Below are 18,358 nucleotides of genomic sequence, written 5' to 3'. Positions count from 1 at the left end.
TGATGATGAATTTGATCAACACTGGCACTCAAGTTGCCGGCGATGATGGTGCTAAAAATAACGTGCAAGAGGATGCAGATGACGGGAGTTAGTACTTAGCTCTTGAACAAAATGAGCAACAACATACTGGCCAAGTATATATTTTTTATTATTAGCTATATATATTATCATATGTCTTATGTGTGCTCATGACATTAAAAATAATGTTTATGTTTTGTAGCCCTCTGGATCGACATCAACAACTACAACGAAGAGTAAAAATGTTCGAGGTCCCAAAAAGCCATTGGAGGGCCGCTTCATCATCTCGGAGTTCAATGTGGATACAGGAGAACCGGGGGGGGCCGAATAAAATGAAATTTGCGCACCACTGTGGTTACCTTGTACGGGACCGGCTCCCGATTAGTACCCGTGAATGGAAGAAGAAGACCAATGCTCCTCATATCAGTTTTGTCTCCGATCGTGACAAGGCGTTAATTTGGAAAGATGTCTTGGTATATTTCATGCTCCAAACAGATGGTTATGATGATATAATAGATGGTGATGAGTTGAAGGAGCGAGTTAGGGATTGGGCAATGAAGAAGATGGCCACCCAGTTTCAGACTTGGAAGAAACACCTATACACGACGTATGTCAAGAAGAACATAGCACCAGATTTTACTGTCCTAGGCCCGATCTCAAAGCAGAGGCCCTATTGGGATGAGTTTGTACAGTACAAGACTTCAGAAGAGGGTGTAAGTCGGGTGATAAAGAACCAACGTAATGCCCAACAGAAGACATACCACCATACCTTGGGATCAGGTGGCTACCCGACTGCCATTAAGAAGTGGAACAAAATGGAAGCAGACCTTCTTGCCAAGGGTATCAGACCAGAATCACTCAAGTGGGGAGAACGTGCAAAGAATTGGTTTTTCGGTCATGGGGGAACACTAAACCAGGAGACAGGGAAGTGCATTTATGGCACAAGACTGCAAGAAGCAGCAGAAAGATTGTTTTATGCTCAGAGAGCTACAGCTAGTGGTGCGTTCAGGCCCAACAGAGAGAAGGATGAGCTGACATACGCCATCGGGACTATTGAACATGGTGGCCGAACTAGAGGCAAAGGAAGTGTCTCGTGGGAGCATGGATTCCCTCAGGACAGACCTTCCTACAGAAGTCGCCAGAGAAAGAAGGAAGAAGAGGCATAGCGGCTCCAGAGGTTGGAGGAAGCGGTGCGTGAAGCACAGGAGCGGGAAAAAAACCTTGAAGTGAGAATGCAGGAGGAAATCAGAAGGCAAGTGCAAATAGCAGTGAGTGCAAGCAAGCAGGCATCAGAGCCAGGAATCAACATTAGCCAATCTGTTCAGTTGAAAAGCAGCTGCGCTTCCACGGAAATACCAAATCAAGGGGACACAGGACTGCGCTTCCCTGTGGATGACGTCACTGAACCTTGTACAACGTGTGAGCTACACATTCCGAAGGAGAATTCCACAATCAAGGTGGCTATCGGTCTTGTTAATCCTATCGACCGAACCAAGACACCAAGGATTCATGGGAATATAATCCAAGAAGGATATGCTACCATCTCGGTAGATAAAGTTGAAAAAGGTTTTAGTGATTTGTCTCTTGACATTCCTGGAGGTGATGGCGAGAAGACTCTAGGAGAAGCGGAGAAGACATTCATTCTATGGCGCAAGCGCTACATCATCATTCCAGGGATGGCGGCTCCACCTCCTCCTGAACTACCTCACCATAGGTACGTGCGGATGAAAACACTACATCATTAATTTGTATTGGCTTAAATAATTAATAATCTGCTCATAATAATCTGCTCATAATAATTAATAATCTGCTAATAATAATAGTATATATATTTCTATGCTTGAATTGTGTGATTTAATACGTTCATTGTGCTTGAACCGAAACATACGATACGCGCGTATAAATGTATAATTAGCAGCGTACAATACGACTTCGAAAACCTATTTTGAAAAGAAAACAAAAAAATGAAAAGAAAAGAAAAAAGAAAAAAACCTTTAGTCCCGGTTCGTATTACCAACCGGGACTAAAGGTGCCGGCCATCGTGGCATGTCAGGAGGCACCTTTAGTCCCGGTTGGTGTTACCCACCGGGACTAAAGGTCCTCCTTTAGTCCCGGTTCCTGACCCGGGACTAAAGGACCCCCCTTTAGTCCCGGATGCTTGCTCCCGGGTGGGGAACCGGGACTAGAGGGGGTTCCCCACCGGGAGTAAAGCTCGGTTCTCTACCAGTGTAGAACACAACATTCAATTCCGACTTTCTGAGAGCAGCTTAAAGCCTTGTTTGGATGCATGTGTATCGACTTCAATCCACATGTGTTGGAGTGGATTGGAATAAAACTTAATTTAATTTTCACTCTAATCCACTTTAATACATGTGAATTGAGATGGATGCATGTGCATCCAAACAAGGCCTTAAGTGGTTGTATTGAAGTGTTACACGTTTATCCTTTCATCAACTAGGCTGAAGTTTGGTCACCATGACTCCTAGATTTCAGGCATGCCATTGCACTGTGTGACGGTCTCCGATGTGATTAGAGGCTTGTTTGGTTTCTTGCGCAGGCAAACTTGTCTGACCAGGAAGCAATCAAGACCATTGATTTTGGGTGCCTGTTGGTGACTAGAATTTGTTGCTTAGTCTACCAGACAGCAATCAAACATGGCCTAGTAACGTGTGACGGTGTGCGGTCACGGTTTGAGGTTTTTCTGTGTCTATGTAGAAAGGAAGCGGTGAGCAAGGGAGGCAGCAGGTCTGGTCTGGATGGCGGAGGATGGTTTCTGAATAGGCGAAGGTAACTTGAAATGGAGTGGATAGTGTGGCAGGAGAGGGGGTGCTCCAATAGCCTCTAAGGATGAGAGGAAGGCAAGAACAAATGCGGATGTGGGACGAAGTGAGAAAATAAGCTATGCATTATTGCTGTGGAGAAAGAGACAATAGTGGATGTCATATCTTGATCATGTGGTGGAAAAGCATTGCCTAAATAAAAAGCCAAAGTTTAGGCATCTGATGAATAGAACCTCCCAAATAACTTGCACCAATGAGATGGGGCTATACTACCATTGTTGTGCATGACACTTTGATGCAAATCATGCACGCACCTTTGTATGCATTGAATTGATTGGAGAGCGGGAGCCAAGGGGGTTAAACTGCCCTAAGTTAATATAATTTCCACCAAAATTTTAAATTCTATTAAATATTTACAAAAATCGTATTGTTGGCGGTTTGACACCCCTAATAAAAGAAAAAAAATCACATTTCTGGCTCCACCTCTATTGGAGAGTACATGGTGATAGTAATATGAGCTTCCTCTTTGGACACATATATATTCAATTAATGCAACCTTAATTTTTTTGGTTTTAACAGTAGTGCCAACATATAGAAAAGTATCATGGTTGCACAATGGAACAAAAGGAATGAGCTCCAGGGTTCAGGTAGAGCCAAGCAGTGGCGGATCTAGGCTTTGGCTGTGGGGCCACCTCGCTCCACAACTTTTGCCAAATCCCCTTACAAAATTTGCAGTTTTATGTATTCATGACGTTAATTGATCTAAAATCAATGAGCTTTGGCCCTACAGGTTTTCAATTCTGGATCCGCCACTGGAGCCAAGGATGTCGGCTTGCCCAACAGCAACGTTCGGAGGTTGGTAGGGCGGCAAAGCACCGTCAGAGCGTGGTAGGGATGACTTAAAAAATGCTCCATAAAGATGGGTTAATATGGTGATGGCACATAGGCCATGCATGGATCCGATGGTGAGAGCTGCCAGACACAAATTAAAAGGAGAGCAGGGTGATTGCGTGGAGAAATGTATAGTACGTGCAACCTTAGTTTAAGTGTGTAAGACACACCTTTTGTGTCTGGTGAGACAAACAAGAAAAAGATTGTAATAGTTTCCTCACAAAGCACTGAGCATGAAGCCATCGATCAGCATGCAACGTCGAAGCCAAAGCCAAAGGTAGAACACACTAGACCATCATTAGAATTCACTTTACAAAATCATTAAGGTACGTACGTACAGCAATTAACGTTAGTTAATACAATCAACAAATTGTAAACACAGCTACTATCTGCATGGATCCATCATCTGGCACCGGAAAGGTCGACAGATCATCATCGAATCGGATGCCAAAACGAAGCGCGTACGTAATGCATGTTCGCCGGTCTGGACAGTGGACTGATGGGCGTGCGTCACTTGAAAAGGGCGACGACGGGCAGGAACGCGGCGAGGACGAGCGCCGCGCAAGCGCTGGACGCGCCGCCGCGGGCCTTGGCGCCGCCGGAGAGGTACAGGTAGTAGTACGGGTTGGACGACGACGGCGGGGACGGCGGCGACGAGAAGTGCGAGGGCGCAGACGGGGAAGACGAGGACGACGAGGAGGAGGAGCCGCTGCCACCGTCGCCGCCGCTGCTCTTCGGTGGCGGCGGCGGGGGTGGTGACGGCGGAGGCTCCGACGACGAGGACGAAGGCGGGGTCGAGCACGGGGACTCCGGCGCCGGCGGGCTCGTTAGTGGCGTGACCGGGGGCAGCAGGTCGTTGACGTCCCCCTGCGGCGGCGGCGGCAGCACCAGCTCGAGGTACGGCGGCGGCGGGGGCGCGGACAGCGGCAGCAGCGCCAGGGCCGGCGGCGGGGGCGCGGTCATCGGCAGGATCGTCGGCGGCGACGCCGTGCAGATCGTCGGGCACGTCCCGCACTTGCTCACGCACAGCTGGTTCGTGTCCGGGCTCCCCACCGCCGGCTCGCCCTCGTCACCGGCGACGACGACGGCCGGGAGTAAGGAGCACAAGCACACCAGCAGCAGCGACACCACCGCCACCAACGACGACACGGCGGCCGCCCTTCTTCCCTCCATTGCCGACTTGCCGCCGCCTAGGTAGCTCGATCGACGGACAGAAACGCAGGAGAGGACACTGATGCGCTTGCTTGCTTGCTCGCGTAGGTGCGTTGCGTGTGCTCGCTTTCACAGGTGAGATTCCCGCGGGAGCTGGTGGACCTCTGGGTTTATAAGACGGTGGCTGGAGGCCCAGCGCGGCAAAGAAATGTGCCAAACTTGAGGCGCAAGCTCCAACGGAATATTACGTGGGCTGAGTGAGATGAGAAATGCTGTCTGTAAAGGGAGATGCTCTTGAAATCGGCAGCAAGGAATTGCCGATTCCTCTTACGGCGCAGATTAATCCCAACAAATCCGCAGCTTCATGTGCATCTCCAGTTGGGTGAAATGATAGGCCACAGAAAGTATTAAGGAAATAGGTCAAAAGATTTCCAGTGAATGATGATTCGTTGATGCTTTCCAGAGTACAAGACAGGCAAAGGATATATGCTGAATTGCTGCTGTGTACTAGTACAAAGACAAGGTGTGCTTCCTGCATTCCTGCTGGTTCCTGGTTCAGTTTCCAGGCAAGCAAAATGCTGGATGATGATCGCTGATGTTTGGTGCTCTATTTTAGTTAACGCAATGTAAACCAGTATTGGGCAACTTGAAAACCTTGTACTTTGAACATTCGGCTTTTGGAGCCACTCAATCAATATGAAAATCAGGTGGGGGATCCTCTCCCTCCCCGTCGACTTATCAAAGAAAAAATGCTGGATGATTGGATTGGATCAAACAAATCTCAACTGTCCTGCATACAGGTGGGCACTTTATCGAGGAGATTACTCACAGGATTAACCAAAAAATGATATGGCACGGTCCCAATGGGAAATGCTGTTCTAAGTTGTACAACAGTGTCTGTTGTTGTCATAGTAGTAATTACTACAAGTTACTACTATTATAATGGCAACAAAATGGGTGAATAAGCTGTACAGGCTCTGCTTTCTCACTCCACAAACATAAGTACATAGACGAAATCGGGTGGTTGCACCGTTTTCCTAACCACCACCCGTTAATCCTCTGAACATTTGTCAATTTGATGTACTTTACAAAATAAGGCTTGAATGCCAACAAACACTATACATAAAGACTAAAGAGTTCGCCCTTGTACAGAAAGGCTAACCATGGAAGGGAATTTTTTTTGCCAGCCTTCAGTCTTACCAGTCCAATTGCCCACACCTGGTGGGAAGGGAAGAATAAAAAATACAGTTACAAATTAACGCCTGTCACGAGTCAGTTTCTGCTTCTGTTGTTGTAGCTGATTTCAGCTTTTGGCTTACAAATTGTCCCTTAACTCTTGGCCTTTGCTCTGCAAGCTTCTTCCTGCTATGATATCTAACCTGTAGAAATGAAATACGAAAGGTTGAGTTAGATAAAGAAACAATTCGGTAGTTATTTAATGACTAAAAGGGTTATCAAATGAAATACCTTTTTCTCGAAGCATCTATCTTTCCTTTTCATGCGAAACTTCATCAACGCGGCTTCACGGCGAGTCCTATCACTGTTTTGGATGCCACTTTCGTTGCCACTCTCTAGGGCAACCATTGTATGTGCATTGATATCGGCTTCACCACTACCCGTGCATCCACTTCCTTTACAGATATCTGGGCTGCAGCTTGCACTCTGGTTAGCATGATCCATGTGAGCTCTCGCCATGTCAATTGGTTCTCCTGATTCACGAAGAATTTGTCTTGAATGATGCAACTGGTGGTTTTCCTCTGACTGTTTGTGCTCACCAACCTGAGATGGTTTACCAGGAGCTTCATGGTAATTAGATTGACCAGAGGCGTGCTGGATTGCTGCCGTGTTGATTCCAGCTGAATCACAGTGCATAAGAGGACCCTGTGGGTAGTATACTGGATGCAGAATTGCACCATAATGGTAGGGCATCGCAGGACCGACAGGAATTGGAACAGGTATAAACCCATATGAGGGATGGCTCATACTGTCCTTTCTATGGGAAGACCTACTTGCACCAGCATCTTCCCTAGCACTGCTGGAACACATGATGGCAGCACCCTCCGTGCTACTGTCCAAAGTAATTCGAGCTTGCCTTGTACTCTCACCTGTATTATGTTCATTGGGAGGCAGCAACACCCCATTGGGTTGGAAAACTGGGTCCCTGCCATGAACATGCTCTTGCCCAGTGGTGCAGAGAGAAGGAAAAAACTGTACCTCGCCTGATGGTTCTATCCTTTTATTGCCATATCTGTGTCATGTTGAAGCGATGGACAAGTACAATAAAGCTAGTCAGAGTTATGCAACACATTTGAGGAGTTACTAACATCAACTAATGGGTCTATATGAGTACTAAAACATGTAACCTCATAAACAAACAAATGGGCATGGACAGAAAGCCATGCATTAACAGATAATTTCCAGCCACATTCAAGGACTAGATAGGCAATCAGAATTTATTTAGACTAAAGTTTAGAACCCATCAGCACAAAGTACCTTGAAAAGGCAGAGGAATTCGAGTGATTAAAGATATCTTTTTCCCTGAATTCTTGTTTTTTGTAACCATTAAGATGGTGTTGCTTTCCCAAGTTGGTCTCCAGAAATTGGGAGGGGGAAGAATCAGCATGACCTATTGCAGCACCCTTCATGACAGCATTATTTTCCATGACTGAAGATTGGCATTTTCTGTCAGCTGCTGGCTCAGTCATACCCAAATCTTTGCCAAGATTGCTTGGACGACATGAACTTGTATCCGTGATCCTCAAGGCATAATTTGCTTGGACGACGTGAACTTGTATCTTTGCCAAGGCATTATCCATAATTTGCTCAGCCACTTTTGCAGAAGTAATACCATTAAAGCATTTGGGACGCACATTCTTCTCACTTCCACTTGGAGCACCTACATGCGATGAAATGACAAAATACCATTAAGGCAAAATAGAGTGGTGCACACTAACTCACTAATAATAGAGCACAAGTTAACATAAAATTATGTAACCAGGTCTGAATTCCTTACCATCGCTATCTTTTGACGCATCCACTTTTGTGTTTACCCCATCATCATAAGACTTACTTTGTGGTTCAATTTTTTTGGATGAACCAGCCACTTCATCTCTACGAATCTCTGGTAACTTCTCAACACTCTGAATTTCAGCCTGCGTCTTGCTACCAAAGTTCTGATCAAGACAAAACAGTCTATAATAATGTAACATGGCAAGGAAATCCAATATGAATGTCAAGGATATATCAGAACTGCATAAAGGATGAAATGATGAACTCTAATTGATTCCATTAAACAGTGCCAGTTACAGTCACTACGTAAAGTCAAGAAAAAAACCATCATAGAAAAGGACATGTCTCTAAATGTTATACTGTCAAACTTTACTACTTTCTATTAAACTGGCGTTGTCAAGCTAAGCAGGAATGCAAATATGCAACTGAACACATGCATTAATGCCAGTTGAACAGATAAGGTGTAAGCAAGATTAGATACTTACTTGGGCATCACTTTCCTCATCGCTGTTTTCTCCTGTCTTTGACCCATTAGCAACATTGGCACTTATATGATTGCTGGCTGCATTATTTTCTGATCCATTTGTCTGGCAATTCATCTGCATTCAATTCTTAATGCCTAAGTATCCCAAAGAAAAACTATAAATTAACAGTATATAACAGATAGATGATAAAAGCTAAAATGGCTACATGACCATTCTCCAGTATTTCACCAAGGATCTCAGATAACTACTTATATATAGTTCATAAAGTTCCAAGAAAAAAGACAGCCAAACTAAATCCAGATAGGTTGACAAATAAAATTAAACAAAGCATTTGGATAAGGCTACATTTTGCGGCATGCACCAATATGCCATGGCAAAAGGAAGCATGTTCTTAAAGACCTGCAGAAAAAGAACTTACTGCATGCCGCCTCCACACATGTTGCCATAAGTTACGCAGCTCGTTCCTTCTCACTGGTTTCACAAGGAAGTCCACTGCACCCTTCTGCATGCACTTGAGCACTGTGCCAATAGAATCTTGGGACGACATCACTGCCACAGGCAACATGTGCAAAACCGATGAAACCCATAACAAATCTAAATATTAGATTCATCAATTCTCTTAATTCAAGACCGCTTGTGATGCTCGTATGGCATTATGTCAGATATAAGCACATCACTATACTAGGCCGATCAGCTGATCAAGTGGTTGTCGTAACATTAGTTTAGTTGATTAGAAAAATATGAGCTACAATAACGGTTGAATTGACATAAACACATCAATCACATGTTGCCCAGCTCATCTTTTGTTCTTTGACGAAAGTGCTGTTCATATTTGGTAAGGTCTTTCTTGTCTTTTTGCGCACTCAATGTAAACATCCCCTATATTTAGCATAGATCCAGTACCATTAAAATAAGCACTTGAATTGATGTAATGCTATGGCTATCGTGGTTTCAACGGCTACGTAGAGCACTGCAATTCAATATTTTCTAATTTGATTTCCTTGATGTAATGCTGCAGCTATCTTGGTTCCAACGGCTACCTAGAGCACTGCAATTCAATATTTTCTAATTTGATTTCCAGGACTACCGCCGCCTCATTTTTTGTTGAGCTAATGCCATGGATATGTGAATTCAAATTGGAAAGCACCCGATGAAGTGGATAATTTCCCAGCCAAGATATGTGATTGATTATAGAGTTTAGCCTGTGCCTGTCAAAGAAGTGTATATATGTACCACTCAAAAATCTTATAAAATGATAATTTGGCTCCAATCACATACTTGGAATCAAATTCTGCAGAACAGAACAGCAGTGACCACAGAAACTCTGCGAACAAACTACTTCCACTCCCATATTCCAAGCACTCTAATGCCATGTTAATCCTTGAATGGTATGTACGCAACACTTGGCTTACAGCACAAGGGGGGAAGATCACAGAGGGGAATCTAATCTAACAATGATGACACAGCAAACCTTAAAGCTGCTCATACGAAACAAGCATCCCGGTTTTAGTAACAAGCATGTGCAGAGCATAATAATATAAAAATCCAGGCGGAGCTGAGCAGTGAGCATAAAATTATACAGTATATCCGGCATCACCAGTCCCTTGCTTGAAGTTACCGCTTGGCTACTAGTGGAGCCTAATCCATTCCCAGGGTCGATTTGATCCAGAAGGAGAGAAGAAATCGAGGCACGTCGTGAGCACACACGAAGCATTGCGGGGGAAAGGAAATAAAATATGAATCTGGCTTCGATCGAGCAGCGAGTAGGAAAAAAAACGGAGGGGGGGCGGGGGTGAGGGAGGCTTACTGATGACAGGGATGTTCTTGCACTCGTCGGCGGCGACGATCCTGGAGAGCAGCTGGATGCCGGAGAGCGAGGGCATGGCGACCTCGGTGAGGACGAGGTCGAAGGCGTAGGCGCGCTCCCGCATGACCCCCCACGCCTTCATCCCGTCCGCGACCGCGGCCACTGCCGTCCGTCTCCCGGAGGGAGGGAGAGGAGTCAGAACAACGGAGCGCCGAGAATTTCCTTTCCGGGGGGATTAACGACCGCGGGCTGTGGAGCAGGGAGGAGAAGAGGCGACTCACCGCGGTAGCCGCACTTGCGGAGGAGCGCGGTGACGACCTGGCGCGTGGAGTCGTCGTGCTCGACGAGGAGGACCCGCAGGGAGCGGCGCGGGAGGATCTGGTCCCACCGCACCAGCGCCCGCCCGTTCGCCCCCGCCGCGGACGCGGGGGACGACGACGCGCCGGCGCCGGCGCCACCGCCCGCCTCTCCGCCGCCGCTTCCTCCTCCTCCTCCTCCTCCTCCTCCGGCGGAGGCTGCGACGACGGCGGCGGCGGCGGGAGACATTCGATTGCTGCCGGTAGGAGCGGAGCAGAGCAGGAGCCGGCGAGGCGAGGAGAGGGAAAGAGGGGAAGGAAGGAGCGGTGGGGAAAATATCTGCAATATTTTTTCCGCGCGGTGGGCGCCACGTCAGCGGCGACGGGGCGGGGCCGGGGAGCGAGCCGAGATCATCGTCGTGGATGAAATCAAAGCCGGAGGAGAGGCGTGGGGTGGAAATGGCCCTGGCCCCAAACAACAATTACCACGCCACCACCGAGATATTATCCTCTGCCCTCGCCTCTCCGTTGTCCTCCGGGCTTCTGCCGCGCCCGCTGTTGAATTGAGATATTTCGGGTGCCCGATTTTTCCTTTTTTTTTTTTTGTTTCCATGGCGCGTGCACGTGCAAGCTGGTCCGGCATGCTGATGCTTCTCTCTCCGAGGGATGGGGATATTTGCCGAATTTTTTATTTTTCAGCTTTTTTTTTCAAAAATATTCACAAATAGATCCCTGGTGGTTTGATTTTCGTTCATGGACCCTGACCTCGGCGCCATGGCTTTTGGCACCGAGGAAATATGTCTCGCGCCATGGCCAATGGCGCCAAGGTCTTGGCGATGCGTCAGATGTGACGGTGACCTGACGTCGACGTGGATAAGGCCTCGGCGTCACGCCGAGCTGTTACCCTATAGATCTTGGCATTTGAAATGAAACAAGTATAATTGTTTCGAGAAACATGCAACAATGCTATTGCGGTTCAGCTGGTTAGGACGTGCGCGACTTAGCTCGAAGGACTGGGTTTGAATCCCAGCGCTAGATTTTTTTTTTTTTGCTATATTTTTATAAGTAATAGAACGAAAAAATTATTTCTGATGAGTTTTTAAGGGAGCTAGATTCTTCACTCCACTTCCTGTCAACTGGCATCCAGTATTCGTACAGGTTCAGAAAGAGGTTAACCTTTCGCTCCTGCGGTGAGTTGCCGTGGAGAAATTAAAGTTGAGAAAGAAATAGTTGGTGTTCGATAAAATTGCATTGGTGGAGTAGTACTGGTCCATTGTCTGTGCATTTTCACTCTTGTGGACATCACGACAAAAGCTTGTAGGTAACACCTTAACAGGATGGGTTGTGAAACGTTCATATCAGACATTCAGACGACGGGTGCCGAAGCCTAACATTTCCAGCACGGCCGGTTTCGTGCACTGGTCGGCAACACTTGCCATCCGTTGTTTTTCTCAAAAAATCCTCCGAAGCAACCCGTTTGGCAAATCAAGGCAACCCAATAAAGATGCGTCTGGCGTATCCGAAATAAATTCTAGGCAGATCACAGCCAACGATCCGTGATCGGACGGCCTCGCTCGAGTGGTCACACCGAAACGCTCGGGTCCCGTGCCTCCTCATGCTCGCTGGCACGGACACGCGTGTGGGACACTCCGAACTCGTGCCGCTCGCACGCGCGGCGGCGCGGGCTCACCAGCGCGCATGGCGCCTGCGGGGGCGCACGAGCGGGCCTGCGGATGGCGCTTGCGGGCTGCGGCAACCACGTCTACGTGACAGTTTAAGGGCATGTTGGTTTCTACGGTCACTCCTATAAAATTTATGTCGTATCGAATATTTAGATACATACATAAAATATTAAATATAGACTAATTATAAAACTAATTGCACAACTTGCGACTAATTTGCGAGACGAATCTTTCAAGCCTAATTAGTCCATAATTTAACAACGTGGTGCTACAGTAAACATATGCTAATGACAGATTAATTAGTCTTAAAAAATCGTCTCGTAAATTAGCCTCCATCTATAAAATTGGTTTTGTAATTAATCTATATTTAATGCTTTTTTTTAATATCTAAACATTCGATGTGATATGAATTTTATGAGACTAAAAACCAAACACCTCCAAACACGCACAGGCATTTAGAAGGGAGCGATTCCGGAAAAGCAAAGAAAGCGTGGTCAGACACCTCGATCGATCTGGCAGTCGATTCTGCCGGCGCCGCGCCTACCTATAAAGCCCTAACCTGCTACTACGACACCATGTGTCATCGGAGCGAGTTTGTCTCCCTCGTGCTGTACCAACCAACTGAGATATATCAAAAAAAAATTCAGCGCGGGTTCGAAATAGCCCTGGGTTTGAATCCAGGTCTTTAAGCTAGTCGCGCGCGTCCTAACTAGCTGAACCGCAATGACGTTGTTGTACGTTCCTCGAAATAATTATACTTGTTTTATTTCAAACGTCAAGATCTATAGGGTAATAGCTCGGCGTCATGATCTACGACGCCGAGCTCGGCGCCAAGATCTATGGCGCCGAGGCCTCGTCCACGTCGGCGCCAGGTCACCACCACGTCCAATGCCTCGCCAAGACCTCGGCGCCATTGTCTATGGCGCCGAGACGTGTTTCCTCAGCGCCAAAAGCCATGGTGCCGAGGTCAGGGTCCATAAACGAAAATCAAATCACCAGAGATCTATTTGTGAATATTTTTCAAAAAAAAGCTGAAAAATAAAAAATTCAGGGATATTTGGTGGTCGCTCGTGGCCTCTCGTTTCGGGGTCTCTACAACTAAAAAGAATAAAGTGTGGATATTTTTTGGTGCGACGTTTGTTTTGAGTCTGCCTCTCTCCGTGCGATACCGCGAGCGCTACCTCGGCCTGCCTGGCGTGCGATGGCTCATGCTTGCGAGATCACGTCCACCGATCACGCTTAGCTCGCCCTTTCCTGCCCCGCGCTCACGTCCGTGGCTCGCCCTTCCCTGCCGCCCGCAAAACCATCCTTCCTTGCCCCACGAGGCCACCTTCCTGGCGGCATAGGCGACGCGCACGTCCCGGTGCTGGAGGCGGCGAGGCATCCCGGAGGCAGAGGCGGCGCAGGCGTCCGTGCGCAGCATCCCGGCAGCACAGGCGGTCTATGCGCGGCCTCCAACCTACCAACCAGGGGCGGCGGGCAACCAGCCAGCTCGCGGTGGCCATTCGGGGGGGGCGCCCGGCCGGGCTAGCCAGCCCGCGGTAGCACGGGGCGGACATGGCCGCCGCGCGCTCTAGGGTGCGGCCCCTCCCGTGCGAAGCCAACAGGTATGCCCTCCCCTTCCCTGCTCTCCCTTCTATGCGAAGCCGAGGACCTAGATCTGATGCGGACATGTGCACACCCAGACGTTAATTTGCTTTGTGTTGTTAACTTCACACCATGCAACTTGCAAAACTTGACATTGTTTTCGGATACAATCCAAGCTTATTTGTTCATTTTAGAGACTCTGGTTTTTGATAGACCACCTTGATGAATCCTATGTGCAGTACTGCAATTAAGTTTGCCATGCTATGATCTCTACTGAATAGTAAGTAGGTCAAGTAGTCTAATGATGCAGGGAACAATCTCTGTATTTTCTATTGACGAGGGGTGTTTTGTTTTTCTCATTTGCAAATTCGTGAGTTTACTCTTGCTGAGCTGAAAGAATTCTATATTTTGGCCCTTGGTTCTGTAGTGCTGTCAAAGTTGCAGGATAGTGGGCATCTTCATGTATGCATTTTTTCTAGAGTACCAATTTAGCTTCCCCACACAGTTAGCTTACTCGTACCTTGCAAACACCAACCATTTATTTAACATATCTCCTGTATATGTTTAATCTCATGGGCTTTTATTTGTCCTGTCAGCAGTTCAGTCAGCCTGCAGATGACTCTGTATTTTTCAAAAGAAAAAGAAATCTCTTTACTTCAATGACCGTCTCTATTTCTCAAAGAAATCAGGAGATCTAAATTCACTTCAACCTTCAACTATATTCTCTTCTTAAGAGTGTTTAGTAGCAATTATGCCGTTTCTCTCCCTACCTTCCTCGAAGCTCCTCCTCGGTCTCCACGATGGATCGAAGGATTTGAATGAGTAGTTAGGGTATGGAGGAAAATATGAGTTCGTTAGAACATTGGATTGAAGGATTATGATTAGGATTGTCAATGTTAAGGTTCATTGGTTAGTTAGAATTATGATTACCATGTATTATAAGGTCAATTTTATATGTATTTTGCTTGTTTGAGTTTGTATCTCAACTTTTATATGTGAATAAATATATGGACACACTGTTGATGTACCAAATTTTATTTTTTACTGACGAAAGTATGGTTTTTATATAGTTTTCATGTTTGTATCTAAGATAGAGTTTGCACCAAAGTGTAGGTTATATTTTATATGTTGTAATGCAAATGGTTCTCATTGACATTAATTTGTGATGTTTTGATTTTTGTTTGTTAAATTACAACCATTTTGTTAGATGCAAGAAATGTATCGGGAGGAGTTTTGGCGAAAACAGGGTCGTCCTCGAGAATTATACCCCGACTCGTCTAGCAAAGATGCTCCCGTCCCTCCTGACCTCTCTGTCCCTAACTGTGACTGTGGTTTCTCGACCGACATGTTTCAATCGAGACATCCAGACACAGCGGCGTGTTGCTTCTACACATGCAGTCATTTTAATGTAAGTAATTGTTTCCACTATCTTTTTTTCTTCATTTGTGTAAGTAGGCTACTAATATTTTGTTGAAATCTTGTTGTGTAGGACCATGAGAGGTGCTTTTCTTTTAGTGGATCGACAATGCAAAAAAGTTTGACCCTAGGTACCTCCTTTTTGATGATTGGTGTAGAGGGAGACATCCACGTGAGCACTTCCAGCGGTGGGTTCCACCCCCTAACCCCCCGCCAATGACGGCTAAGGAGAAGCACCTAGCCACAGTTAGACGACTCGAGGAACCTCCTCTGTGCGAATGCGGAGATCGAACTATGATAAACCCTAAGAATACGTTGGAGTTTGTGTGTCCGAACAAACATGAAGTAAGTGAAAAGTGTATCTGTTTAAATGTTTATCTCTATATGTGTGTGTGTACTAATGTATTCTCTTATAGCGTTATGGATTTGTGAAGTGTCATTTCAATGAGTGGCTCTATGGTCCTAAGAATCAATGGCCGGAGCCACCAAAGGCAAAGGAAAAGAAGAAAGAAAGGTTATTTTACAAAGCACCTCCAGTCAAGTGCGAATGTGGTGTTAAATCCAACTACGGTCTAGTCCATATGGTTGACTATGATGAGGTTGGTTATTTTTGTGGTAAATATAAAATTGTATTTTGTTTCTTTTGCTAAGACATATATGATATAATTTTTTGTTTGAACAGAGCACTAGGAAATGCAGGTGGGAATGTTATAATGGTCAACCGAAGCTCTTGGATGAACTGAAGGGGAGGCAAGTAATTGCACGGAAGAGGGGATATAGACCTGACTACGTCAATCTATTCGTTAAATATCTCAAAAACAAGATGCGTGAGTTTGCTAGACAGCGCAGTATTTGTAACTCGATCGATGTTGGGCTTGATAAATGGGGATTGGAGAGACAGAGGGCGTTAGAGGAGGAGAGGGCAAGGAAGGAGGCAAGGGAGGAGACAAGAGTACAGATGTAGGTCTTAAATGACCATGTTGCTGCATTGTGTGCCAGTGAGTGCTTGAAAGCCTTTTTATTTTCATTGCTTGATTTTAAATTTAATATAATCGCGTTGCTAACTGGTTGGATTTTATATATGAAGGGATTGGATGCAGCGAGGACCATGCTGCAGAGGTGGCCCGTGCAAGGTATGAGGAAAAGAAATGAGATGAGCACAGAACGCGAGCTGGTCGCACCATTTAATCTTCGATTGTGCTGTCTGATGAGGGGGCGAGGATGAGGACGACACTGCCTGGTTGAGCGATCTCATCGCTCTAGCTGAGGTGGGCTTGTAGGCAGAGAAGAATGAGGATGACATTGGCAGACTGAGCGAGCTCATCGCTCTAGCAGAGGCGGTCTTGCAGGTAGAGGAGGTTGAGGATGACACTGGCAGACTATGCGAGCTCATCGCTCTAGCAGAGGCGAGCTTGTAGGCGGAGAAGGATGATGATACGTTCTTCACTCAGGCCGCAGAGGTCGTAGATGAAGCGGAGGCCACTTACTATAGGTGGGGGGTACGACCCTAGATACCCATGGTAGACCACATGGGCTACGCCCCTAGGGGTGGCCTAGCCCACAAGAAGAAGCCTTGCGAGGCATGACTCTGCTCGGCGCCTTCCGCAAGACATCGGGAAGATATCTTGAAGATACTACGAGATCTGTTAGGATATGTATGATCCCAAGATTCCTGTAATCAGTTATTACTTTCCGGTTATCTCTTAGATCTAACCGACTTGTAACCCTGCCTCCCAGACTATATAAGGCGGGCAGGGACCCCCTCTAAAATCACGGCATATCATACGATAGCTAATACAAACCAACAGACCACAGGAGTAGGGTATTACGTCATACTGACGGCATGAACCTGTCTAACTCGTGTGTCTCTGTTGCCTTCTTGTTCTTGATCTCGCGCTCCTCTACCGATCAATCTACCTTCGTGGGATACCCCTTAGAGGACTGCCGACGATAATCTGTCGACAGTTGGCGCACCAGGTAGGGGTGTGCATGCTGTTTACTTGTCGAACAAGATGGCTTTTTCTGTAGGCTCTTCGTTCCTTCCACAGCCTAGCCAGATCTTCATGGTCGGATCCATCTCGTGGGTCATCAACGCTGACAGAGTCAGAGAGCTCCTCAAGCCAGAGCAGATCGTTTCTGCGCCGGCCACCCCTGCGCCTGCAACTGTAGATCCGATCTTGGAGGCGATTCCGAGATCTCTTTCGGCAACAACTCGCCGTCCGCTTCCTCGCTACCAGAGGAGGCCGATCAATAACGATGATATGATCGAATCTATCGATCGAGTCAGACTGAAGCTCGTCGATTGTCTCTCCGTCGCCGAATCGGCACTGGACACTCTGGTTCAGCGCCGACCACCCTCCGATCCAGATCTATCGGAGGGTGCTTGGGAAACTGCAAGGGCTATGGCCCTACCTTTCGGAATCTCCAACACCGCCACCGCTTACTAGCATACCCTAAGGGGCAAACTCATTGACCAGATCACCGTCCAGCTCCCACCGGCTGTCAACACGCTACACTTAGGTCGGAGCCCTAGGGTGCACCTCCAGACCATCCCAGAAGAAACTCCGGGCTCTGAGTCTCAGGGCTCTACGGAGACCCTCGCCGAAACCTTCTCCGATCAATTTCTCCTCCCACCCTTCTAGGGTGGTGCAATCTTCAACGTCAGCATCGACAGCCCTCCTCAGAACGGCGAAACCGAGGAGGAGCGCGCTGCTCGGGAAAGCCGAAACGTCAACAGCGCGCAACGGCGAGAGAACGAGGCAGCCATTGCAAGGGCCGAGGCTGCTCAGAATAATCGTCTTGACTCTCAAGGAAGACCGCTCCCGCTCTACCACGACCTCGACGAAGAATTTCTCCGCGTCGACGGCCACGACGTCTTCAAGACTCCAAGCGCCAATTTGGCAGTAGCCGCCAACGAGCTCGCTCATTTCTCTCAAACGCCCGAGCTCGCTAAGATCGCCGCCATGCTTAAAGCGGCTCACTGTCAGGTCAATGAGATCCGCGAGGACCAGAGACCTTCGTGCTCTACGAGCATGATTCACCGATTAGCTGCACCGAGGTTCAACCGCCGCCCAAGTCAAAGCTGTTTCGCCGACCAATCATTACCTCTCTAAGGGGTACCCGGGGGGCATCATACCAAACACCATCGCCAACATGACCAGGAGGTCGAACAGGATGCTAGAGTACATCTCAGCAACCTCCGGGATGCGCGGCGGCGTATCGAGCACCATCGCTT

At 47.3% G+C, this 18,358-nt stretch overlaps 2 protein-coding genes across 2 annotated transcripts; both read right to left on the bottom strand.

Moving 5' to 3' along the window:
- Window positions 1-3,946: 3,946 nt before the first annotated feature.
- LOC136486322 (classical arabinogalactan protein 9-like) lies at window positions 3,947-5,198 on the bottom strand. The gene has a single exon (XM_066483190.1). It carries the CDS (start codon window positions 4,860-4,862, stop codon window positions 4,200-4,202), a length of 663 nt encoding a protein of 220 aa, XP_066339287.1. The 5' UTR covers window positions 4,863-5,198; the 3' UTR covers window positions 3,947-4,199.
- Window positions 5,199-5,795: 597 nt separating this feature from the next.
- On the bottom strand, window positions 5,796-10,923 carry LOC136486321 (two-component response regulator-like APRR9). Its single transcript, XM_066483189.1, has 8 exons — window positions 10,424-10,923; window positions 10,143-10,304; window positions 8,754-8,884; window positions 8,336-8,449; window positions 7,855-8,014; window positions 7,335-7,737; window positions 6,309-7,089; window positions 5,796-6,220 (listed from the first exon to the last, which is right to left on the bottom strand). Exons 1-8 carry the CDS (start codon window positions 10,686-10,688, stop codon window positions 6,107-6,109), a joined length of 2,130 nt encoding a protein of 709 aa, XP_066339286.1. The 5' UTR covers window positions 10,689-10,923; the 3' UTR covers window positions 5,796-6,106.
- Window positions 10,924-18,358: the final 7,435 nt, after the last annotated feature.

The sequence above is a fragment of the Miscanthus floridulus genome, chromosome 10 (genome assembly GCF_019320115.1).
Source record: "Miscanthus floridulus cultivar M001 chromosome 10, ASM1932011v1, whole genome shotgun sequence".
NCBI classification, from domain to species: Eukaryota; Viridiplantae; Streptophyta; class Magnoliopsida; order Poales; family Poaceae; genus Miscanthus; species Miscanthus floridulus.
This window is presented reverse-complemented; position numbering and strand designations above follow the sequence as displayed.